The sequence below is a fragment of the Canis lupus genome, chromosome 4, assembly GCF_003254725.2.
Source record: "Canis lupus dingo isolate Sandy chromosome 4, ASM325472v2, whole genome shotgun sequence".
Taxonomy (NCBI): Eukaryota; Metazoa; Chordata; class Mammalia; order Carnivora; family Canidae; genus Canis; species Canis lupus.
The window spans coordinates 72,734,348-72,760,103 of NC_064246.1; the positions used below are offsets into that span (position 1 = coordinate 72,734,348).

At 38.1% G+C, this 25,756-nt stretch overlaps 1 protein-coding gene across 4 annotated transcripts in view; it reads left to right on the forward strand.

The window, feature by feature from the left end:
• Window positions 1–572: 572 nt before the first annotated feature.
• NADK2 (NAD kinase 2, mitochondrial) overlaps window positions 573–25,756 on the forward strand; it is a 43,744-nt gene continuing 18,560 nt past the window's right edge. Inside the window, exons 1-7 of one of the 4 annotated variants that reach the window (XM_049109351.1) lie at window positions 587–955; window positions 1,441–1,517; window positions 13,870–13,958; window positions 14,811–14,899; window positions 15,771–15,852; window positions 21,782–21,865; window positions 23,225–23,361. In XM_049109351.1, coding sequence (XP_048965308.1) covers window positions 15,782–15,852; window positions 21,782–21,865; window positions 23,225–23,361 — 292 coding nt within the window. In that variant the 5' untranslated portion in view covers window positions 587–955; window positions 1,441–1,517; window positions 13,870–13,958; window positions 14,811–14,899; window positions 15,771–15,781. Of the gene's footprint in view, window positions 956–1,440; window positions 1,518–13,869; window positions 13,959–14,810; window positions 14,900–15,770; window positions 15,853–21,781; window positions 21,866–23,224; window positions 23,362–25,756 lie in introns of all 4 variants that reach the window. The other 3 variants (XM_049109348.1, XM_049109349.1, XM_049109350.1) reach the window with 3 other exon arrangements.

Here is a 25,756-nt window from a genome sequence, read left to right on the forward strand (position 1 = left end):
ATGATGAAAGCGTCTGGTTTCACACCGTCCGGGCCCGTGCAATGAGGAAACCCAAGCGGGGAGGTGCGCAGAGGTACCTGCTCTCCCGCCCGGCGCTCGAAACCGCACCCGCGGGGCCCCCCACGCCGCTTCAGACCGGTTCCAGCTGGATTCCTACGGCGGCCCAATCGCTAATTAGAATTCCAGCCCTTCCTCCGGCCGCAGCCAATCCCCGCAGCTCCTCGGGCTCCGAGCCGCAGCCGGCTCTGATTGGCTCACAGCGCGGGGGCCGGGCGGGCGGGATTGGTGGCCGCCCAGGGAAGGGGTGGGGCAGGCGGTGGGCCCCACCCCCCGCGCGGCGCCGCGGCCACTGCGCAGGCGTGGGCGGACTCGGAGCCGCGAACACGGCCAGGCCAGCCCAGCCCCCCGAGGCCTCCCGCTCCTCCCCGCCCACCCCTCCCGGGGCTCGGGCTCTCCCGCCGCCCCGTCGCCCGGCCTGCCCCGCCCCCGCCAACGTCCGGGCACGTCCCCCGGGCGGCGCGGGCCACGCACGGCGGTGCACTTAACCTGTCCCCGCCCGGCGCGGAGCTGGAGGCCGGGGCGGCGCGGCGGCGGGCAGTGCTGGTGGCGGGCGGCGGAGGCGGGAGCCCGGGCCTGCAGCCCCGCGGGGCGGAGGATGACTTGCTACCGAGGCTTCCTGCTGGGCAGCTGTCGGCGCGTGGCGGGCGGCCGGGCGGCGGTGCTGAGCGGACCGGGCGCGGGAGGCCCCACGGCGCGGCCGCGGCTCTGCGGGGACGGCGGCGGCCGGCGGCGGCTGGGGCAGGGGCAGCCGCGCGAGCTGGCGGGCTGTGGCAGCCGCCCCGACGGCGGCTTCCGCCCGTCGCGGGTGGTGGTGGTGGCCAAGACCACCCGCTACGAGTTCGAGCAGCAGCGGTACCGCTACGCGGAGCTCTCGGAGGAGGACCTGAAGCAGCTGGTGGGTCCCCGGCGGCCCCCCGTCCCCCCCCAGGCCCGGCCGCGGCTGCGCGGGGCGCCGAGACCTCTCGGGCCAGCCTTCCTCCCCGGGCCCCGGACGCCCGGCCTCCCGGCTCGCCGCGCTCCGCTCGTAGACCCCCCCCCCCCCCCGCCTCCCGCCTCGTGTGTGCGCGTGTGCCACGGGGCGGGGGTCACCGGCACTGCAGGGACCCCCTAGTCGGGGAGGAAGGCTCGGGAGCGGGGAGCAGGAGCTCCCGGCGGGCAGGGTTGGGGCATCCATTCGAGCCCTCTCCAGCCCCACCCCCTGCTCTCCCCCTTGGGAATAGCAGCCACAGCCCCGAGGAAGGTGGGCCGCCTGGCTGAACGTCTGGACGCTCCGGCAACAGCTCCCCAAGTCTCCGCGGGGGAAGGGGGCCCCGGGGCGCCGCGGCGGGAGGTGGGGGAGAGGGCGAAGGTACCGCGGACACACCCCCTTTTACCCTGCAGGACTGCGAGGCCTGGGATACCCCGGAAAGCCGGCCTGGGCGAGCCTTTTCCGTGATGGAACGTGGTCGTCAGACAAGGTTCTAGCAGTTTGTTTTAAAAGCACACGTGTTTTGGATTCAGGCGACAGCGAGGGAGAAAATTTCACTTTGAATATGTTTCTACGGAGAAAGGGCAAGAGGGAGGGCAGGAAGACTCGGGAATCATGCAATAAATAGCCCGTGTCCACGCATAGCAGTGGCTCCACAGCAGAATGTGTTTAGTGCAGATATTAGTATCTTTGCAAAAGTATGTAAGTCTGTCCAAGAAAAAAAAAAAACTGTGAATATCCCTCTCTTTGTTCCTTTCTGAAACCTTTTTTTTTTTTTTTTTTTTTTAAAGATTTATGTATTCATGAGAGACACAGAGAGAGAGAGGCAGAGACACAGGCAGAGGGGGAGGCAGGGGCCCTGCAGGGAGCCTGATGTGAGGCTCCATCCCAGGCCCGGGGGAGCCAAAGGCAGATGCTCAGCCACTGAACCACCCAGGTGCCCCACCCCCTTTGAAACTTCTGATCCCTTGCTCCCTGCGCTTGAACTTTAGGAAAAGGAGCGTTAAGATGTTACCATGAACAATATGGAAATCTCTAATTGTTGATACTCTGCACCATAAAGCTTTGGAATTAGAGGCCTAAAACCAAATCTTGTAGAATTCTGTACCAGAGTAGACAGCCTGTTTTTTAAACTTCTGGTATGGTTTGTAATCTTCAGATTTTTACTGTTTTATGCAGGTATCAAAGTGAAGTTGTAAATCATCATGTCTGCTTAAGGACTCTTTTCAGCATTAAACTTCTTGATACTTTAATGGGTTAATTGAGGAGGGCCCCTGCTTTCATTAGATGGAAGTGCTAGGTGCAGGTTTGTTTTTTTTCTCCTTTCCTTTAGTGTTTGAAGATGTAGCAATTTATAGAAAACAAATGCATCATTTGAAAAGAGTAGATCAGTTTGAGTAGGAAGTTGGAGTAGTGAAATTGGGGGCGAGGCCGGGAATAAGAATGTCAGAAGCAAGCACATTGTTTCTGTGTTGGGGAAGAGGTGTGTTCCTTGGATTGTACTCCCGGTTTTGCAAGATACACTTTATAGAGATTGTCAAATATATGTGTTGTAAATATGTTCTTTATACAGTTTTATGAAAACCTCTCAAAAACAGTTTAAAGTAGTATCCTCTGGCCTGTTTGGGGGTATAGGATTGAGTGTAGGATCTTGGAGTCCTCTGCCCATTTCTGTGTTAACTTCCTACGGGCCTTTTTAACTTTTGTGGGGTCATGTGTGACAATGATAAATGCCTTTCTGTAGTACGGTCATGTTTTTCAAAGTGCTTTTGCCTCGTTCGGTATGTTAAATAGTAAGGTTGGGCAAGATAGCCTCCAAGGCCTTTTTTAGTGCTAGCGTTTTGAAACTCTGGGTAACTTTTCAAGGCCTCAAGAAAATGAGTGTTCTCTAAATTAGATTAATTCTAGGACCTCTGAACTAGATTGCCACTAATGAGAACTTTTAAAATGTAGGCAAATCAATAAGTCTTTAGAAATTGAACTACCTAGTGTACCCACTCTGAGTATCTAAAAAGAGAAATCTCTAATAGGTAAATATTTGTCTTTGGCTAGGATTGCTGTTTGGGATAAGAAAACTTTTGAGTTAAAACTTCTGTACCATAGAACACATCGTTTTGTAATTGCAAGGCAAGTGAAATAGCTGTTGTCATTTCAGTTACATATTATTGGCTTAGCTCCTTACTGATGTGAGTTTATTTTACCATTTGTATTAAAGCCAGTATTCAAAATGGAATAGCATTAGGTGGAGTCCAGGCCAAATAATACCGGGCTGTGTAAAGTTGTTCTCAAATGGGATTCTGTGGTAGGCCTGATAAGCTGGTTAATATTGTTTGCTATTTTGCTGGGGTAAAAGATACTAAGTTATATCAATCATGTGAATTGGATATAAAAGAAAGTGGCCATGTGCTTACTTTAGTCTCTGGCACCATTCCTCTTGTGTCTACAGTGTCATGGTAACCTGAAGCTTTGTATTTGAGTGTTCTCATTTGCTGTGGAAGTGGTGGTCTTGTTGCAGAATAGGTATCTGTTAGCTTATTTGTAAAAATTTAAATAGAAGATGAAGGATGGAGTGTCAGTGGGATTTTATACCCTCAAGCATCATGAGTCTTTCACTTTGTGGAAACTTAAACCAATAGGGGAAATACTTCTTAGTTGAGTTGGTTTGTACAGAGTAGGTTTCTGTCTTTCAAAGTCGGTCAAAGTCAGACTTCCAGTTTTCTTTCATATTGGTTGCATTGCTTTATTTATTCTTTTTAAAGATTTTATTTATTAATGAGAATACACAGGGAGGAGGGGGGGACCGGGGGGGCGGGCAGAGACACAGGCAGAGGAAGCCTGACATGGGACTCAATCCCGGGTCTCCAGGATCACGCCCTGGCCGAAGGTGGCACTAAACCGCTGAGCTACCTGGGCTGCCCCGCATTGCTTTATTTTTAAATCTTGACATGATGTTTCCTGTGAATTTCTAGTCAAGGATTGTACCTCTCCTGGCTCACTACCTTGCAAGGACTAATTAAACTATTATTGTGATTTACTTACATCAGAAGAGATGCAGCTGCTGGCAAATGTGGAATTTTTATTAATAGGGTCCATAACACTCAACAAATTTCATCTTTAGATGAATCAAAGCTGATTGGAAAGGATTTTGTCATTGTAAACATGCCTTATTGGCTAAAGAGTAGGTTTCATTTAAAAATATTTTAGTATAGGGGGATCCCTGGGTGGCTCAGCGGTTAGGCGCCTGCCTTCAGCCCAGGGCATCATCCTAGGGTCCCGGGATCAAGTCCCATGTCAGGCTCCCTCCCTGCATGGAGCCTGCTTTTCCCTCTGCCTGTGTCTCTGCCTCTTTCTCCCTCTCTCTGTGTATCTCATGAATAAATAAATCTTAAAAAAAAAATATTTTGTTCTATACCGAATAAGACATGAATGGTTTCCACCCTTCTCTCCCTCCACCCCAACCCCAGAAACAACCCTTTTTAAGGTTGCCATTTTTATTGTTTTTAAAATTATCTTTAAAATGGGATAGAATAATTTCATTTTGCAGTCCCTCTATTACTGGATTAAATTATTCCTAGTTATTACCTTCTTAGCATATTTAGGAGATATAGCACCGTGGATTTTGTTTCCTTTACTGGGTATCATGAAAATGATAGTGTAGCTTAGGTTATAATTCTCGGGCAGATACTTTTGCCACATGGTGTGCAAGGAGTGTAGTCTATGTGAATATTTATCAAATTAAAGAACATGATCTGGAGTACTTCCAGGGCCTTCTAACAGAATCCCATTCCTTTCAAATCTTTCAGATACAGGCACCAAAGTCGTCTATCTAAAGTGAACATCTGGCCACTTTACTTCTCTGTTTAGAACTACTCAAAAGCTCCACATAACCTGTAGAATCACCTAGGAAATTTGCTAAAATGAGGATGCCTGAACATTAGCACCCCAAGATTCTGATTCAGTTTATGGAGACTCCAGACTCTACCTTTCTGAACCACACCCTGAAGTTTGCTGGGTCTGTCCAGGGATCTGCATTTTTAACCAGCTCTCCAGATTTGCAAGTGGTCCCCAGATCACATTTTGAGAAGCACTGTTGTATGGGAACCCTTATGATCCTTACTATGCCAAACAAAGCCCTTCAGGAACTGGCTCCTGTCTACCTCTTAAGCTTCATTTCTGATCAATTTTTGTCTTGGACTTCATTTTCCATTAATTTAAAACTGATCTTATTTTCATTAGGTGGTGCCCTGATTTAATTTTATTTATGGATCAGTAGTGCATTAAAATGGTCCAACATGTAAAAGATACAGAAGAGTGTACAATGAAAAAGTCTTTCTCTTATTCTTATCCCTGGGCACACAGTTTTTGTCCCTGGAAGTAGCCAGTGTTATCAGTTTCTTGTGTTTTCTTCCAGAAATAATCTATACATACAAATCAACACAGTGAAATATTACTTTTCTTTGTCCCATCCCTTTTTTACACAGAGATAACATACTATTTAAGGTTTTCTGCACTTTGTTCTTTCTTTAAAACAGTTTGAATAGTATTCTATTGGGTGCGTCTTTATTGAAGTACATTTTGTATGAACATTTGTGTTAATTTACTTGCATGTGAATCAGCTTTGAAGATAAATACCTAAAGGTAGAATTGCTGTCAAGGCATGTGCATTTGAATTTTTTAATCCATATTGCCAAATTGCTTCCCTTGGAGGCTGTATGCCTTCACCAGCAATGGATGAAAGGTGTTCCCCTCCCCCAATAAGCAGTTTATCACATTTTGGGGGTCTTACCAAGCTGGCAGGTGAAAAATGGTATTTCGGATGGTTTGATTTGCGTCTATTAGCATCTTTACTTCCGCAGCCTCTTTTGGTTAGAATATTCCTGCTTCCTCTAGCCAATTCCTAGCCTTCCTTTGAGGTAAGGCTCTAGACATTACTTTTACAGGAGCCTTCTTTGGTAACTTTGTCTTGCCCCTCTCTGGCCACCAAGGTTGCCAATATATCTTCCTAATACTTAACATATTTGAGCTTTCCACCTTTGAGTATAATCTGATTATTTTCTTCTCTAGACTTGAGGGCAAGGAATGCATCTTATTCATCATCATCCTCTCTATCTTCCCATCCCCACCAAAAAGGGTGGTAAAATATTTTTGACTTTTTAGAAATCAGTTTTAGTTCTTTTTCTCCTGGAGGCTTCTAGTCCAGAGCCTTATTTCCAGCTATCATTTTTCCAAAAGATGTTAGCTGCTGCAAGCTTAAGGTTGAAGTTACCAACATGAGTTCCCTAAAAGAGTTTTTTCATGGTTAAGTATGTTTGAGAAACATAAACCTAAAGAAAACAGGATTTTGATTTGACTATGGGATTCGCAGTAGGGGGAAGGAGGCAGAAAAACATCAAATTTTGTGGAATGCAAATTGGGAAATAGAGGCTTACGATAGTCTCCCTTCCATAAATATTTGCAGTTAAATAAGAGACTCTGAACAATGTAAAGGGGTTGAATGTTAGAGTAGCTGAAATTCTACCATTAACATAATCATTAACCAATGGGCTTTTGAGCCCTGCTTTTCACCTTTCACTGTATTAGGATTACCTGGGAGAAATTTTAGGAAATATATATATATATATATATATATATATGGCCAGCCATAAGACTGGTCAAAATGTAATTTCTTACTGTGATCACTTTTCCTGTATTTTTAATTATATGAATTGAATTTTGAGTATTGACACATGTACATACCTTCTGAGCTAGTAAAGTGTAAGTTAACTTCATTTTTCACTGTAATCTTTGTTAATATGTAACAGAAATGTGTATTTCAGAATATCAGCAAATTTCCTGATTATTTCACGCCTTAGGAAAGTTTATTGTATATGATGTGGATTGTGCAGGAAATTAGACCAACCCCTGTAAGACATCTGCATTCAAGGAGAGATTAGCTGATTGACTTTCTTCTTCCTAAAAAAGTGGGTAGAATTAGGACATAGGAACAGAATAGTTCTTGGCCTATATAACTTAATGATTAAAATTGAGGCTTAGTGCCCTAATGAGTATTTACAGCTCTCAATCAGGAATGAAATATATAGCTAACATAGGAATATTAGGAATCTGTAGTGGACAAATCCTGGATTAAGAGCAGGAGGAATGAGTTTTGATCCTGGCACCAGTCTATTAGCTTTATAAACTTGAGCAAGTAACGTAACCTCTCTCTATTTATCAGCTTCTTTGACTGTGGAATAGGTATAATAATGTCTGCTTTTCCTTGTTTACATAATTTTTAGGAAGATCAAATTAAATATATAATTTACATAATTTAAAGCAGCATAATTTTAATTTTCCAGCCACAATAATGATTATGTAAATGCCATTATTATTTGTTAAATTATGTACCTAAAATGGTATGGCTTTGGTCACTTTAAAGTAGGTTCCTTTATAAAATAGAACACTAAAGGAAATGAAGATTTGTTGAATTTAACTCTTGCTTATGTAGGTTTTTTTTTTTTTAAAGCCTATCTCTTGTAGGAAGTGACAGTTTTGAATTTTTTTACTCTAAGAAGTATTTTTGTAATGGAGAAAATAATAATAAAAACCATGATCTTTAAAATACTAGCTTACAGTATCACTATTGCTAACATTCATGACGTTTGTTAATTTTTTTTATTTTAAAGTGTCACTTTTAAATATTCACCAACCCATTCATTGAGCACTTGCTAATTAGGCATCCTGCTAGGTTCTGGGGAACCACAGGTGAATAAAAGGGGTTCCCAAATGTTAGGAGAAAATATATTAAATTGTGTTATAACTGTATAAGTGGTCCATAGGAATACAGAGAATGGAGAGAATAACTTGGGAAAGGGCAAGAATGAAAGAGAAGAAGACTTTTGAATTTTTTCAGATTTTAAGCAGACTTTCTAGTGATTGTTTTTAGATTTTCAATTGTGAAATATTTTTACCACATAGAGAACTTTCAAAAGATACTTGTATATACAGCTGAGACTTAACAGCTGCTAATATTTTGCCACATTTGCTTGTGATTTTTTTAAAGGAAGTTTTATAACTGAAGACTTATCCTAGGGCACTTGGGTGGCTCAGCGGTTGAACATCTGTCTGCCTTCTGCTCAGGTTGTGATCCCAGGGTCCTGGAATCGAGTCACACATTAGGCTCCCTGTGAGGAGCCTGCTTGTCCCTCTGCCTATGTCTCTGCCTCTCTTTGTGTCCCTCATAAATAAATAAATAAATCTTAAAAAATAAAATAAAGCCCTATCCTTCCACTTTTCCCCTCCCTGTGTCCCTAGTGGTAACCACTGGCTTGAAGCTGTTAAATATGTATGTGTGTGTATATATATATATATCTTCCTCATGCGTATGTTACACATTGATTAATATGACCGTCCATAAAAAGTATACTATTTTGTGCATCTTGAAAAAGTTAGGTCAATAATATATTCTTTAGATTGTGCTGCCTGTTCTTTAGAAATTTGCTTTTCTTACTCTTGGCTTGATCTATGTTATTTGATCTATGTTAATTCACTTTAAGTGCCATCTAGTATTACATTGTTTGGGATATTAGGTTGTTTCCAGTTTTTCTACTATTAAAAATGTGATTAGAAGTACAAATATTATTTCCATATGCATCGAACAACTCCCAGATTCCTCATGTTCTCACTGGCACTTGGTAGACTTCTACATTTTTGACATTGTGATGAGTGAAATATCTTAAGTTCAGGATACTTTAATTAAATATTAAAGAATAAGGAAGAATTGATATGTGAATAGGAGAGAATAGTACTAGCAAGACAAGGGAAAGTTAATCCTTTTGCCAGCAAGAAGAACTTAAGTGCTTTTGACTCTAATCTACAGAAAAATTTTACATCATGGCTGAGTAAGTATACTCCTATTTGAAATAAAAGATAACATGAAACAATTGAGCCAGTTACATACAGTAGTTTATGTTTTTCTTAATAGCAATGCTGGTTGTGATTAAGAAATTGATGTGACAACCGTTTTAAGGGAGTTTGGAAATCATTGCTCAAGAATAAGTATCTAGAAGCTACACAGGTAGGCTGGGTGTTATAAAGATATTAAATGTCATGAACAGGAGTTGGCTTTATGTCCTAATAATTTCCAGTCTTTGTTAGCAGTAGAATGCAACCGTCCTGCTCTCTTTCCCCATAGGTGTGGGCTGGAGGGTCAGTTTTCCTGAGACTTTAGCATTCTGGGGCTAGTATAAAAGCAAGCTTGTCATGGTGGTGGTTAGTTTGGTGGAATGAGAAATAAAGACTTAAATAAGGAAGTAGTTCTGGAGGCAGGCTATTGGCACGAGACCACATAAGAGCTGATGTCGAAGTCAAGTGGTGGCAGCATGCCTGTGAAGGACAGATTGGGGAAACCGTTTACACGTGTATTTGTTGTACTTTGCCACCAACTGGCTATGGAGATCGAGTGTGAGGGAAGAATTAAAGGGGACACCTGGAGGTCCCCTGGGTGGCTCAGTTGGTTAAACATCTGTATGCCTTTAGCTCAGGTCATGATCTCAGGTTCCTGAGATCCAGTTCTGTATCGCCGTCTCTGCTCAGAGGAGAGCCTGCTTCTCCCTCTCCCTTTACCTGCCGCTCTCCCTGTTCTGCTCTCTCTCTTTGTCAAGTAAATAAATATTTAAAAAAAAAGGACATCTGGGTTTATTCTGTTGATTATACAAATATAAGTATTGCTAAGTTGTCAAATCACTGTGTTGCACACTTGAAACTATGTAACATATCAACTACTCAAAAACATTTAAAAATAATGGAAAAAAAAGTATTGTTAACTGATATAAGGCACTGAGAAGAGCAAATTTGAAGAAGAAATAGGTCATTGGAATTAGATGGTTTTGGGGAGAGGTACTTGATCTACCGGTGGTGGTGGTGAGGGGGGGGATATAAATGTAGGCTTTCGAAAATTTGAGCCTATAGCTCAAGAGAAAGGAGAGAGCTGACAGTGTGTATCTCACAGTTACTGGTGTGTACTTGGGAGATCAAGCCTCTGGTGTGGAAAGGTAACTCAAGGAAAATGAAGTGGGAACAAATAAAGTTGAAAGTGGTACCTTGAGCAATCCCAACACATGAAGGAGTAGAATAAAAAGAGGAATGCAGTTGTAAGAAGAGAATGATGGGTAAGCACCTGGGAGAAAGGATACGTGAAATGGAAATGATCCAAGATAAATGCCAGATATAACTAAAGAAGTGTTCAGGCTTCACTGTACCAGACCACCGCTGCGCCACCCAGGGATCCCCAGACCGGATCATGCTAGGTGGAATCATTTACTTTCTAGCTGTTGACTAGGTGTTAGTAATCATTTTAAGGCAGTTCTGAATTAATACTCAGTGTACCATTAAGTTATGTGGGTGTACTTTGAAGAGTGCTTAAATTATGCCTAGTGAGTTTATGTACCAAATTGTTGCCTCAGAATGTGCATTTCTTATGTGTTAAATTTAAAAAGACCTATTTCCTTCCCTTTTTGAGCCTTCATGTGAGTTAGTATGTAGAGTACAAAGTAGGAACATTGAACTGACTAGTAAAATGAATCTTAAAAATTTGTATTTGTAATAAACTCAGTTTTGGTCAAGTAAAAATATCTATGATCCTTTAATAAAAGTGGTTGGATTATTTAGGAAGTAGCGTATCACATGTAACTTTAAGGTAGGCAAGCTTTTATTGGTTCAGAATCCTCCTTTATTTCTTTCATGCTTTCTTTTGTTTTAATTTCTAAGCTACCTGGGGAGAAGTGATGCTGGCGTTTGGAAATTTTGTAGGAGAAGCTCTTGTTGCTTGAATGAAACTTTTTTTTTTTTGTTCTTTCACTGCAGTGAAAGACTGTAGATCTTTTAGATTCACACTGGTTTTTCCAGGTATTCTGGTGAATAATCCTTAAAACTATATTTTTTAAATCACATCAACACAAGATTTTTTGGAAAAAATAAAAATGTTAACACTTTGTTGCTAATACTGGCAGTGTAACATTGCAGAATTGAGAATGTGTTCAAAGTTTCAGTAATTTCTCTAACCTCTTCACTGTAAGACATAAAGAGTTTGTGTTTTTGTTTTCGGGGAAGTATGATTTTAAATACTTGAAGTCTTGTTATTTTCAGAGGGATAGCCAGAAATTCTTTCCAGCCTTTGAATATAAAAGAAAACTTTAAACTGTATGAGCCAGTTAGTGATTTAAGACTTTCTAATTGATGCTTTTATTAAGTGATTTTACAAAATGCCTTATCTTGTGTTTGCCTACTTTAGCCAGTCCATGTTAATGAAGCTTATTAGACCAACCATTTAGATATTTGAAGAAAATAATATAGTAACTTGTATTCTCCAAATAAACGTTATTAGAGAATTAGTTTACAAGAAGAAATTTGAATGGGAACAAAATTTATGAAATGACATTTCTGCCCCAATATTAAGTATTCTGATGTTATGCTAAATGAACTTTATATTTAGGTATGGAAGTTTAGGAATTTTAGTGTTGCTACCAAAACTTGGTAAAATCATGGAAAACTTGAAGTTTTTCACAAATTCAAATCCCGTTTACCATCTCAAAGCAAAGTTTTCTAATAGCTGCTGAGTAATCTTAATTTTCTGGAGTTTGCTGAGAGTCAGAAGTGCGCACAAAAGCTTCTGAACCACCAGACCAGAATTTACAGTTATCATACATAAGGATTTATGTCCTATATTCCTGGGTACATGTTTTATATTGTCCAAACCAAAAATTGGAACATAAAATGAAAATCTAGACAGGGAGTTGAGGACCAGCTACCCTTAAGTTTTATTTATAGCAGGTTAGAAGAATATTTGATGAAATATTTTAATAGACTTATCGTACATTTGAATTCCCATTGCCTTGGCAGTTTTCAGTGCCCCATTAAATACATTTAATTGAGCTCAACTAATGTTTAACAAATACAGAGTCGTAGACACTCAAATATTTGAATAGATGAATTTAATTCTTCAGAGCTCAATTTCTAACTATGTAAAGTGTTCACTCTTGAAATGGGCTGAGAGGTAATTACTGTAACAAAAAAAATACACCACAGTAACTAGTTTGTTTGAAAAGTCAAGAGTTTGATACTGAGTATTTTAGTTTGAGATTCCTGTTAGATATCCAGAGAAAGATGTCAGATGCACTGTTGGATACATTTATTTGGAGCCCTAAAGACAGGGGAGGGGTAGCCCTTGGGAGGCCTCTGCATACAGATCTCTTACAGAAAGCCTTGAAGCTAGAGATGTCCAGGGGAAAGAGTAGAGATGGAGAGCAGCATGACCCAAATTTACTGAGAGGTAGTACAGTTTAGTTAATTTGTAATTGCATAATAGTAGTTTAATATTAATAGTATGTTCATCCATATTCAGAAATTCTACTCTTAAAATAGTTTTTCAAACCTGTTGTGTGTTGATTTGTTGTTAAATGAAGGATTATCTAATTACCTTGGTCACTGCTTTTCTTTAAAAAATATTTTTGATGTTGGTATGATCTATCTAAATATGAAGCTTATGTCTAGGTGTTAAAAAGTGTTATACAGATTATCAGATCTAGTATATTTTTGAGTTAACATATATGTATTAATTTTTAAATAGCCAAATGTTTCCTCCCCTCCTCTTTTGAGGAGCATACATTTCCCTTTAGATTATAGAGTGAGGACAAAACTATTTTAAAACTCTTACCCTGTATCATAAACAAAAGACTGGATATGTAGATACCAAAATATTAACATAAACTGTCCTAGGACAATAAGATTATATATATTTTAAATTTTCTTTATATATGTACCTTCCATGTCTTGTTATTTTTATACATTTTTTAAAAAGATTTTATTTATTCATGAGAGGTGCAGAGAGAGAGAGGTAGAGACACAGGGAGAGGGAGAAGCAGGCTCCCCGCAGGGAGCCCAACATGGAACTCAATCCTGGGTCTCCAGGACCACACGCTGGGCTGAAGGTGGCACTAAACCAGTGAGCCACCTGGGCTGCCCTTTTTATACATTTTTTTTAAGTTAAATACGTTATTAAGAATGCTATCAAAAATGGGTTTTACTTCATAATTCAATAATCTAAAAATATATTTAAGATTTGGACAGGTACTTGAAAAACCGATATTATGTCATCAAGAGGCAGGGTATAAGGGAAGTTGGAGAAGGAAAGAAAATAACATGCTTTTTAATTCTAGCATTCACTTTACTGGACAAATTTCCTAGTTGATTAAATGGATATTGCAATGAGGATATGTCTGAACTTCTTTCTCAGCATTTTACTTTTATGGATTATTTAGAAGACATATAATTTAAAAGGAGAATATTAATGGTAAGGTGCTAACATTATAAAAATATCACTCTAGTGGACTAGGAAAGATAATTCTTGAAGGATATGTCTTCACATCTAAAAGTTATCCAATTTCGGGGAGCTAACCCGTCCTTTGTTTGGATTGCGTGGGGTAAATTCCAAATAGAGTTCATAAATCTGAACAGAAGAGAGCTGCAAATTCAAGTGGGACAAAGGTCATCTGCCTTCTAAAATATTAGTTTATCTTTGGTCTTCAATGTGTTAAAAATCCATTTAAAAAACCCTCAAGTTGAAAAAAGGAAAAAAAAAACCATTTTGAGATTCTGTTAACTACATGATTCTGGAAACTTAATGCTGTATTTGGTATTGAAACCAAATTATGATTTTCTGAAATCAGACTTTCTAGTTGAATTTAAACTTCTGGTCCTAAAAATGTGTCTTAAATCCATTATATTTTTATAGGCCTTTTTAAAGAGCTATGTTATAATGTGTAATATATGTCCTATAATGAGACAGAATTTGTTTTATCTTGATATAGCTTGCATTGAAAGGCTCTAGCTACAGTGGACTGCTTGAACGACATCATATTCACACCAAAAATGTAGAGCATATTCTAGATAGTTTACGGTAAGTGAATTGGATTGGATCTTGGATGGGCTTTTGTATTCAGGACTTCCAGTTTTTGTTTTTACTAGCAGAGGATCCTGAGGTTTTTAGTAAAGACTGCCATTATAAAAGCGTTTTCCAAAAATTATACTGTTTTTAGTAGAGTTGATACAGTATTTCTAAGGAAATTTTTATTGTACTCTGAAAATTCCACAGATTTTCAGTTACTGGGTGGTCTGAGAAGTGCCTTTTCTATAGAGATAATTCTATATGCATTAGGTTTCACCTGTATATATAATGTTTTATTAGAATACTGGACTATTCTTCATTAAATTATTCTTTGAATGTCTAAAAATTATAGGAACTTCATTAATTAATGCAGTCAGGAATATGTTTGTATGTAAGGGAATCGGTGTGAAAACATGAAAAATAGTATTTTAGTCACTGTTTCAGTGTCTGACAAGGAATGTTTGTTGGATTTAAAATAATGACTAGTTTTATAGTTAAAAAGTCTCTTGAGATGTTAAAGTTATTGGCCATTTTTGTAATAATGAATTTTAGCATCAGAGGAAATAGAGAAAATGAAATAAAATTCTAATCTATCAATATTGTTATTTGTCAGGGGCAAAAACAAGATGTTTTTGAAGTACATAGAGATTTCGGATAGTTATTAACTTCCAGTTTAGTCATATGCTTCCTGACCATAGTAAATTGGCTGTTGTAATTAAATGAAAATGAAGTTAACCTTGCAAAACTAAACATAAATTTGTTTATAAAACAGGTTTATTTTCCATCATTGTAATAACCTGCCTCTCAAAACATCCTTTATGTTATTAATGGACATTTTATATAAACTTTACTTTTTTATCTCAGGAATGAGGGAATTGAAGTTCGTCTAGTAAAGAGGCGAGAATATGATGAAGAGATTGTTCGATGGGCAGACGCTGTCATAGCTGCAGGAGGTAATAGCTTTACAGAGGTAAAGATGTTGGAATATGGAGAGGCTCTTTACTATGCATTTCCAGATACTCTGTGGTCTAGCTGTAATGAAGCCTTCAGAATCCTACCACAAGATGCATTTTTTGGACTTTTAGGATAAAATGTAAAATATCTGCTATATATTTCACTTTTTTAGTGAATGGTATTGTGAGGTTCTGTGTCTGTTTCTATGTATATTTAAGGTGTGCACTTCAATTTGATTCAAAGGATGCATTGTAACTGTATTTTGGTTTAGTTATGCCAGTCTTAAAAAAAATGTTGAAATTGTTTAAGAGTTCAATGAGAAAAAAAAAAGAGTTCAATGAGATTAGATAAATTCCATCCACTCTGGCTCCAATATACTTACAGCTATTTTTCCTGGGCTTTATTATTAAGGAAGTGGATGCTGTTGCCAAAGCCTTAAATTAAATTGATAGCATTTATTAGAAGGAAAAGTCTTCACTGGACACTTTGTTGGGTATATTCTCCTTAAAATAGTTTCTGAATTTGGACTGATGTTATGATGGAAGGAAAGAGATTTGGCTAATAGAAATAATAGGATTAGAGTAGTGGTTCCCAGCTGGGAGGCTACTACTTGGCATGTAGCAGGTACTGCTAACTATCACCTGTAATACACAGGACTGCCCCCCACATCAAAGAATTAATCTGGCCTAAAATGTCAGTCTTGCCCCTGTTGAGAAATCCGGGATTAGGGATAGTAGTTAGAAAGGAAGTGGAATAGACTGTGGTGGGCAGCAGGATCGAGTGGGAGTGTGATTCTTAAAAGGACTTGTGTTCAAAATGATGTTAAAAACTAGTTTTGTAGCAAATCTGGTTATGTCTTCTGTCCTTTAGGTGATGGCACGATGCTCCTGGCAGCAAGTAAGGTTTTGGATAGACTTAAGCCAGTTATTGGAGTAAACACTGATCCAGAACGGTAAGAAAAAACTTGTTCCTTTTGTTTGGTATGTGTGTGTTACACATACAGTTATGTTTTGCTTTGCATGGTATCTATTTCTGATAAATCTTAAATTTTGGTTGCTCTTTATTTTCTCTACTGTTGTCACTTTGCTGTGCTCCATTGCTACAGGGGGTTTATTATTTAGTGCATGATGTTTAAGTGGAAGTATTATTGCTCCTGGTAATCATGAAGGTTAGAGCCATGTTCCAAAAACATTTTAGAAATGAAATTCAGGCATGTACAATTTGTTTCTACCTTTAGTAGAATTTTCTTCTGTATAGTTGTTTTCAAGGACCTAGCTCTTATATAAAGTTCAGGCATGAGACATATATATGCATTTGGCTACCGTTGGTGGTAGGAAACTATGATCTGGATGGACAAATCTTCACGTTGGATTTCCCAGGTAGTCTGGGGGTAGTGCCTTTGGCAGAATAGACCTGAGCCTTTGACCTAGTTGGGTATTGGTAACCCCGGTATTGCTGAAGAGGGATGAGTTCATGTCCCGTCTTTGGCCCTTCCTTTTGTCTTTTGTCTACATTTCTGGTTATGCCTCTGCTGATTTTCTGGGTCACTTCATTAACTTAATGAAGAGACCAAACCCTGTCATCATTTCTTTTTTTCTTTCCTCGCTTCACTGATATTTAGCATCATTCTATACCAGCCACCCACAGCCATGACCATACCTGGACTTCATGATCATCTAGAATTGCCCCATATCTCAAATCTTAATTCCACTCCACAGCCTCCTACCTTTAACAACAGTCTTATTCCCTTGATCCTGTTAAATCTGCCATTTGGTTTGCAGCGTGTTGAACCCCTCTATTGTCTTCACTTAATTTTCCCTTACTTCATTCACTTTCTTGACAAATTTCTTTATATATATATATATACACACACACACACACACACATATACACACACATACACATAAATATATGTATATATATACACACACACACACACACATATATATAAATTTTGGGGGGGTCGGGGGGGGGAGAATGCATGTGGGTGGGGAAGGAGTGGGAGAGAGGGAGAGAGAATCTTAAGCTGGCTCCATGCCCAGTGTGAGCCCCTCACAGGGCTTGAGATCATGACCATAGCTGAAATCAAGAATCCCATGCTTAACTGCCTGAGCCACCCAGGCACCCCTCCCAACAAACTTCTTAAACATTTTGTACCACTGTCTTTCTGCCCCATCCTACATCAGTCTGTCATCCTCTTTATTCCTTCATCAGCAGTTGGGGCCATCTGGGGAAAAAAATAGAAACTTAAGCTTGGTGGTATAGTTTGGGCCCAAATTTACATCCAGTTTGTCATTTCTAGCACTTAGATTAGAACCAGACCTTCAGAATTGTTCAAAAAACTTTGTGTGGCCCAGGTTGTATCTCTACTTCCTTACTTCAGTTATTGTTTTGCCATCTTTTTGAACTGCCTCCAACCAGTTCATTAATTTTCCTTTTGCCCTACCAGTGACGTCCTGGTTATGAACTTATTGGACGTTTTAGTCCTTGTCTTACTTGATTTCTGGGAGATTTTTAGTGCTAACTGATCCTGTGTTGCATCCGTACTTCCTTGGAATTTATGGGCCCCTCCCCCCTTTCTTCCTATCCTGATGGCTGCTACTTTGTCTCTTTTGAAGGAGGTTATATTTTATTCAGTGCTTTAAAGGTGTTTTCACATCCTCTGGGCCATCTGTCTCTTTCTCACTTTTTATACTGTTTCCAGAATAACTGTTTAATATCTGTAGTTGAACTTAAATCCTGGTGACTCCAAAATATTTATATCCAACATTGATCTTGCCTCCACTCTTATCTTTATTAATATTCTCTTCTCACTGCAACCAGAGTGATCATTTTATGAAAGTTTGATAATATGTGACTCCTCTGTTCAAAATCTTATGGTGGCTTCCCATCTAACCTAGAATGAAATCTAATTCTTTACAGTGACTAGGATGACCAACTCATCATGATTTGCCAAGGACTTTCCTAGTTTTACCACTGATAGTTCCATGTCCTGGGAAAGTTTGTCAGTCCCAGCCAAACTGGGACAGTTGGTCACCTTAACAGTGACATATAAGACACTACATTTTCTGGTCTCTGACTATTCTGTGTCCATTTCTCCTGTTATTTTTCTTTTTCTTCATGCTATCTAGCCATACTGTCTTCTACTTGAATTTATTATCCAGTAACATTAAAAATGTAACATGTCTGGCTGACTCAGTCTTCAAGCATGGGACCCTTAATTCTCAGGGTCATGAGTTTAAGTCCTACCTTGGGCATGGAGCCTACTTAAAAAAAAAAAAGTAACCTGTCTCCTATCCCCTCCCCTACCATACTTAATAGAATCATAACCTTGCTGAAGCTGTGCCCGCCCACCCCTCACCCCCTTTATCACATTGGTTTATGGCCATAGTTCTAAGTTCTTGGAATCTTACCTTTGAGTCCATGTCTTGACATCCTCACTGCTACTGAACATAGGCCTTTATAATTTGTTGTTTAAATTACTGCAATAGCTTTCAGACTTTCTCATTCTAACCCATCCATTACACTTTATGTTCTTTCCAAAGTACAAATTTAATTGTATTCATTCCTAAATTAAAATCTTTCAGGGTTTTTCCCATGACCTTCAGAATACATTGCAAATTTCTTAGTATAATAGTATGATCTTTCACCATCTGTTGCCTATTTGCTTTTTTAGCTTCATCAATCCTCATTTACTCATAGGCATTATACTTTCAGTTAAAAAAATTACTTAAGTCTATCTAGGAACAGCCTAGGGTTCTTCTTAAGGCTGTTTTTTTTTTTTTTTTTAATTGCTTTTCTCCCCCTCCCAGTTTTGTTGTGATATAACTGACTTGTAGACTACATAAATTTAAGGTGTACTGCATAATAACTTACACATAATGTGAAATGATTACCACAGTTAACATTATCTCATATAGATAAAAAAAAGTATCTTTTTTTTTTTTTGTGACAAGAACTCTTAGGGTCTACTCTCAATGACTTTCAAATATACATCAGTGTTAACTATAGTCATTATGTTGTATGTTACATCCCTAGTACTTATTTATCTTATAAATGGAAATACGTACCTTTCACCGCCTTCATCCAATTCCTCCACTACCCACTCTGGCTGTCCTTAGTGCAATTATCAGGTATAACCATCTGCTGACACTCTAGGTGGAGGCTTTTCCTCTGGCGAGGAGATTTGTTGATACTTAAGACAGTAGGATTTGAAAGAATAAATGAAAGAGTTCTCCAGAAGGTGCATATTCTTTTCATGACTTGATATCTGTTTTTGCCTGGAGTGCCCTTGTACCACTTAGTCAGTGGTATAGTTGTATATTGTTCATTGAAGATTGAACAATATTGGTGCCTCTCCTGGACTCTGACTAGAATTTCCCTGTAGAGAGCATATTGTTTTTTGCTTGGTTTTTGTCTTTTCCATTAGACTATAAATTTCTTGAGTATAGGATTGCATTTTAATTCCTCCACTATTACTGTATTACACATAGTCCGTAAACAATCAACCTTTGAAATGTATAGCTGAGTAAATATTTCTTGAGCATAAGTAATTGAGATCATTGGTTCAGTAATTATTTTTTGATTGCCTTCAGTGTGACGCCTGTGTATTTTAGAACTTCTTAATGGCATATTTTTATATCATTAAGAGATTCTTAACTTTAGTTGTCACATTTTAACAGTTTGTTGAAATATATTTTCCTTTAAAAAGTTGGCTTAATACTCATAAGCTTATGGGAATTTTGAAACTGGTAAGCAGATAGTATTGCTTCTCTAATTTCTACCTAGAATAACAGGCTTTAGAATTCCTTTTGTTTCTTTCTTGTCTCCAGGACAGAAGCCTCCTAGCTTGTTTGGTAATTCAGGTTACCTGACTTCTTTTTTTTAAGCATGGTGGTAACTCACAGTCCTTAAATAAACTCAGAAGTTAATGTTCAACTTAAATTTCCTCTCGTTTCTATTAGTTATCAAATGCTGCATAACAGATCAGACCGGAACTTGGAGGCTTTAAACAGTAATAGTCATCTATTCTCATGGTTTCTATAAATCTGGAATTCAGGAGCTTAACTGGGTAATTTGGCTTGAGATCTCTCATGAGGTTCTTGTTAGATGTCAGCTGGGGCTGCAGGCACCTGAAGGCTTGAGTTGGGTTGGAAGATACCCTTCTTAGATAGTTCTTTCACATGGAGTCATCTAAACTTTGGTCTTACCTGTATTCTGCATTCAGTTTACTGAGCCCAGTAAATAATTATGACATTTAATGCTTGCTAATTAAAATAGGATAGAAGGCATGTGGTAACTAGCCTCCAGGGTAGCTGCCTAGCATTCACACCTTTATTTGGTTCTCTCCGTGCTTCTGTATTCAATCAGAGCTGGCCTGTGTGACCAGTGGAATGTATGACAGTCTGTAGATTCCAAGGCCGGGTCATAAATGGTATTACAGCTTCTGTATTAGTCTCTTGGATCGCTCATTCTGGTGTAAGTTAGTCAGCATGATGTGAGGATACTCAAGCAGCTCTGTGGAGAGGCTCACATAGGGAGAATTGAGCCCTCCTGCCGGTAGCTTGGACCAGTTTGCCAGCCATGTGAGTGAGCCACATTGCAAGTGAATCTCCAGGCTAAGTCAAGCCCACAGGTGCTGACAGCCTAGCTGATACCTGACTATAACCTCATAATCAATTGTTGTCTCTTGGATGTTTCAGACCCGCAGTTGATCCTAGCAGGTATTATTCAACAAATGACTGTTAATACCTTCTATATACTTAGCACTGTGTAAAAGTATTGCAGTGAATATAAAAATTAAAAAAAACTAGGGCCTAAGTTTCTTTATCTAAGAGGATCAGCACTGAGATTAAGAAACTGATCCGTCACAACTTTGTAAAAACCTTTTTCTCTGCTCTTCACACCTGTAAGTTAATGTACAGTTATTAAAAGTTTGTGTTGCCAAGCCTCCTCTCAACCTTTCCTTCAAGATCAAAGCATCATGTAAATGATGATGATTGAACTTTCTGGACACCTTTCCTCATGTTAGGTGCCACGTTCTCTCCTCTTCCTATAGCAGCTATAGGCCATCTTAACACTTTGTTTTGTTGTCTTTTATGTCAAGCTCTTCATATTTATTTATTTATTTATTTATTTATTTATTTATTTATAAATATTTTATTTATTTGAGAGAGAGAGAACAGAAGTAGAGGGAGAACTAGACTTCTGAGCAGAGAGCCCAGTGTGGGGCTCAATCCTAGGACCCTGAGATGAGTGACCTAAGCCAAAGGTAGATGCCTAACTGACTGAGGCACCCAAACACCCCCATCCTTATGTTTTTTTTGAATAAATGAAGAATTGGATTGGATTAGCTTTGTGATTTCTCTTTATGATGTGGAATATCTTAAATGATATTTAAAAGGGATTTATGGTTCACTTTCATATATAGTTTGATTCCTTAGAATAACCTTTTGAGATTCATGGTTTTGTCATCCTTTTCGAGATGAGAAAGTTGATGCTAAAGTGACTTGCCCAAAGTTTATGGTTAAATAATTTAAAGGTAGGAGGCAAACACAACTATACCATTAACTAATTTTGTAGGGTAATCAGTCAGTGACAAATTGTTGTTATTTTTAGTTTCACTGTGATGTGGAAACGTAAATAGTATTGTGTATTATGGCATTGAAGCTAGATGCAAAACTACTATTTCTATTTGATCTTTTTGTCTCATTGAAAGTACAGAAAATTTTGTGGCAAAAAAAAAATCAAGTACAGAATAGAAATTTACAAAATTTCATATCTAGTTTTTGTAGTTTAGTAATACCTTTTGAATTAAGTTTTTGGTTTTTTTCTTTTTTTCTTCTTTTTCTTCCCTTTACATCACTACAAATCTCTTAAAGATCTGAGGGTCATTTATGTCTTCCTGTTCGATATACACATTCCTTCCCAGAAGCCTTACAGAAGTTCTATCGTGGTGAGTTCAGGTAGGAATTTCTTACATTTGTTTTATAAATATTTTAAAATGTGCCATTAGAAATGCTATTGAACAGAACAAGTTAGATAATATTTGGCTTAGGCATTGGCCTAACATCGTTATGTATTACTCTTTGTGGTTACTGTTATTAGCTGAGTCACAAACACCTCTACCTTTTTTCTAGTCCAACTGGAACTGCATAGAGAAACCCTGATAAATGCCACTTGGTCTGTAATCCAACTGCAAGAAGAGGGGTTTCTCCATCAGTGAGATAGAGGCCGTGTTTCTATTTTCTTAACGTTATTTACATGTTCTTAGCAGTTTGGTAGAGATAATTAAAACTATTGGCTAAGAATAAGTGTTCATATTCTTTGACATTTTATATTTTTATCCTCTTCTTCCATCCAGAAGACTGAGGGTTGGATTTACTCTACCATACTGAGGTTCCCGGTATCTTTATTTTACATATTAAGTGTTTCTTAAGCAGGGGAGTGTTTTTTCATATTTCCTTCACTTAATTTGTTCAGCGATCAGGCTGTCTTGAAAAGAAGGGTGGAGGGAGTCGCTGAGATGGAGATTGTGATTATACTAGAGAGAGCCAAGTTGGACTACTTTATATTTCCTGACTTAGACTAGATTTTTATAGTTTGAGAAAGTTTTTTGTCTATTTTTTGTGAAATTAAATCTTCTTGACTTCTGGAATCATTAGTAATGATTCTAGTTTCTAGTCATTTCAGTATGGCACCTTTACAAATGACCAGTTATTAGCTATCAAGTGGGAGTATATTTTTATATACTAATCTAGCAGAATCTGTCCCACTGGCTTTTTGCTACATCAGTTTTTGGTTTTGGAATCAATTGTACTTGATTTTTTTTCCTTCTATCAAAAATGTCATTTAAGTTTTAGGTGTAATCTCAAATGCTATGAAATTTATCATTGATTTCTTTTTACTATAAAAAAAAATCATCCTTATAGAACTCTAGGGGAGAGAGTTATGTCTAATCACCCTAACACAATATTAATCTCAGAGTCCTTTTTTTTTTGCCTATGTTACAATTTTATATGAGTGAAATACAACTATATCTAACTCAGTATCTTAGATTTAATGGATACTTGATAAAGAATTTGACTTTAATTCATTATGTGGGAGATTTTGTACAAATACATAAGATATTTCTACTATATTTGAAAAGAGAACTAAATCTCTAAATTTCTCTTTGAGGAGGAACCTGTGGGTTTTAGGTGTTTCTGGTATAATTTGTTTATGGAATAACTAGTTTTTTAATATGAATTTTTTAATTTGGTGAAATTATAATGCCTCATCCTAAGTTTACTTTATCTTAACATAATTTTCCTTCACTTTCTAAGGTGGTTATGGAGGCAGCGAATCAGGTTGTACCTTGAAGGGACTGGTATAAACCCTGTTCCTGTGGACCTTCATGAACAGCAGCTAAGTTTGAATCAACATAGTAGAGCTTTCAACATTGAAAGAGTTCATGATGAAAGTAGGTAGATGGGAATTATATGTGTTTGGGCAATATTTAGCTTTTCATTCCTTTGATTTCTAATTTCTAGAAGTAATAATTTATAATTCACTTATTTGGGCATTTTAGTACCACTGACCACACTTAAGAAAATACAGTGAACTCCTTCAGATATAAAATGTATTATGACTAGATACTGAAATAAAAAACATATTTCCAGAAGAAATGTTTTTCTAGGGTGAGTTTAAAAACCTGTTGATTATGAAAGGATTATAAAATGTCTAAGAGAATAGTTGATATTTAAGGAAAGATTTTTTTTTTTTTAAGATTTTATTTATTCATGAGAAACACACAGAGAGAGAGGCAGAGACAGAGGCAGAGGGAGAAGCAGTAACAACCCATGATCTTGAGCCGGAGGCAGGCAGATGCTCAACTGCTGAGCCATCCAGGTGTCCCTTAAGGGAATCTTAAGGAAAGATTCTTAGCTTTAATCTTTGAAATGTCAAAAAGGAGAAAGCAAGCGGTAGAAATAAAATGATCTAATCTGTAGAAGATTTCCTAATAATTACACTTGTATTCATATTTAAATATATATATCATAGTTACAGTTGTTGATTAAAACTTTTTTGTTGGGAAGTTTTGCATCCCAGCCTTAAGATTTATGTTTCAGACATCTCTGTAAGCTCCTAAGGGAATATTAGTATAAGGTGATATGCAGCTTTTTTTTTTTTAAGTGTTAAGATGGATTTTCAGTCTTAAGTTAATTTGTGGTTTGTAATTTAGCCATATTTTCCCACTTTTTCCAGTAATTGTGGCTTTCCTGGTATAAGAAGACCCTGAGATATACTATCTATGGACTACATAAAAAGATACCTATTTTTTTTTTTTTTTTTTTTGTTCCTCCTGTGTTTCCTTTCTTGGCTAAACTTACCAGGAAAAGCTATCTTTATATATCTGCTTTGTCTGTCTTGCATGGTACCTGATGTTTATGTTCATTATTTTCAGACTTTTTTATGCTTTATATATTAGGCTGTTCTTACAGTATGTGTTCATGTCATGTTTTAAAGATGCTCGTTCTCCCCATCCCGCCTCCCCAAATCGTATGCATATGGATTCATTGGTTTTGGAATGAAAACCAATGTTTATAAAAGACTGCAGTAAGATTTTAAACTTTTAGTTAGAAATCTTACTTTATCCCTCACCAGAAGAAGGTATTGCGATCTCCAGAGATGTTTAAGATTTGGCCCTGAAATTTACCAGTGGCTTTATAAGAAAGCTGTAGATATGTTCTGTCTCCCTTTCTGATATTACAGAACATGAAGACTCCTAACCTTGGGAAATGAACTAGGGGTGGTGGAAGGGGGAGGAGGGCTGGGGGTGGGGGTGACTGGGTGGCGGGCACTGAGGGGGGCACTTGACGGGATGAGCACTGGGTGTTATTCTGTATGTTGGCAAATTGAACACCAATAAAAAATAAATATATTATTAAAAATAATAATAAAAAAAGAAACCTGTAGATAAAAAAAGAAAGCTGTTCATTGCTCAGATTCCTGTCTCAGATTTGCTGTTTACTTAGTTTTACAAACTAAGTTAATGTATATAGAAACAAAATCACAGAGTTACTAAGTAACATCCAGTAATCACTCACATCTGATTAATGGTATTTCTAGAAAAAGAAAACATTCAAAATAAAAATAATACAAGAAAATCTCTCAAAACTTTGACACCATTCTTTGAATTGAAAGGACTCACAAGTACTTAGCATAACTAATGGTAAAAGATTTCACACCAAGGTATGTCAGAATGCTAGGGATAAAGTAAAGCTGTAGGCTTCCAGAGAGGAAGTGTTGGTGATTGTGGTCATTATTTTATATATAAACAATCTGGAATCAGAATAATTTTTGATTTCTCAATAGTAATACTGGAAATTGCTATGCTTATTATAATAACTATTTTGTTAGTAATAATTATATGGTATTTACTTTGCCTAGGCACTATTTTAGAGTGCATTTTTGTGAGAGTGTTTTTTGTTATTTTGATAGCTTTATTTTGTGAGAAAAAGTTGAGGAAGATTTTAAGGTATATCTCATTTTTTCTATTTAAATTGTCATCAAATTGGTAGGAAACATTTCTTAGGAACCTGCCATTTGGAATTTTGGAATAGAGGAATGGGTTTGAGATTAATAAGTATGCCACCATGTTTGATCCCTGATTTAGGTTTCTAATTTAGAACAAAAGATTACAGAGAAAAAAAAATTCTAGTTTTGTTTTGTTTTTTTTTTTTAAACTTTCCAACTTAATCCTTTACTGGATTGTATTTGTGTACAAGTTAATGAGGAATACATTTTTACTACCTATATACTTCCAGGTGAAGGAAGGTAGGGTTGGTTTATTGACTACTATTTTTAAATTTTTT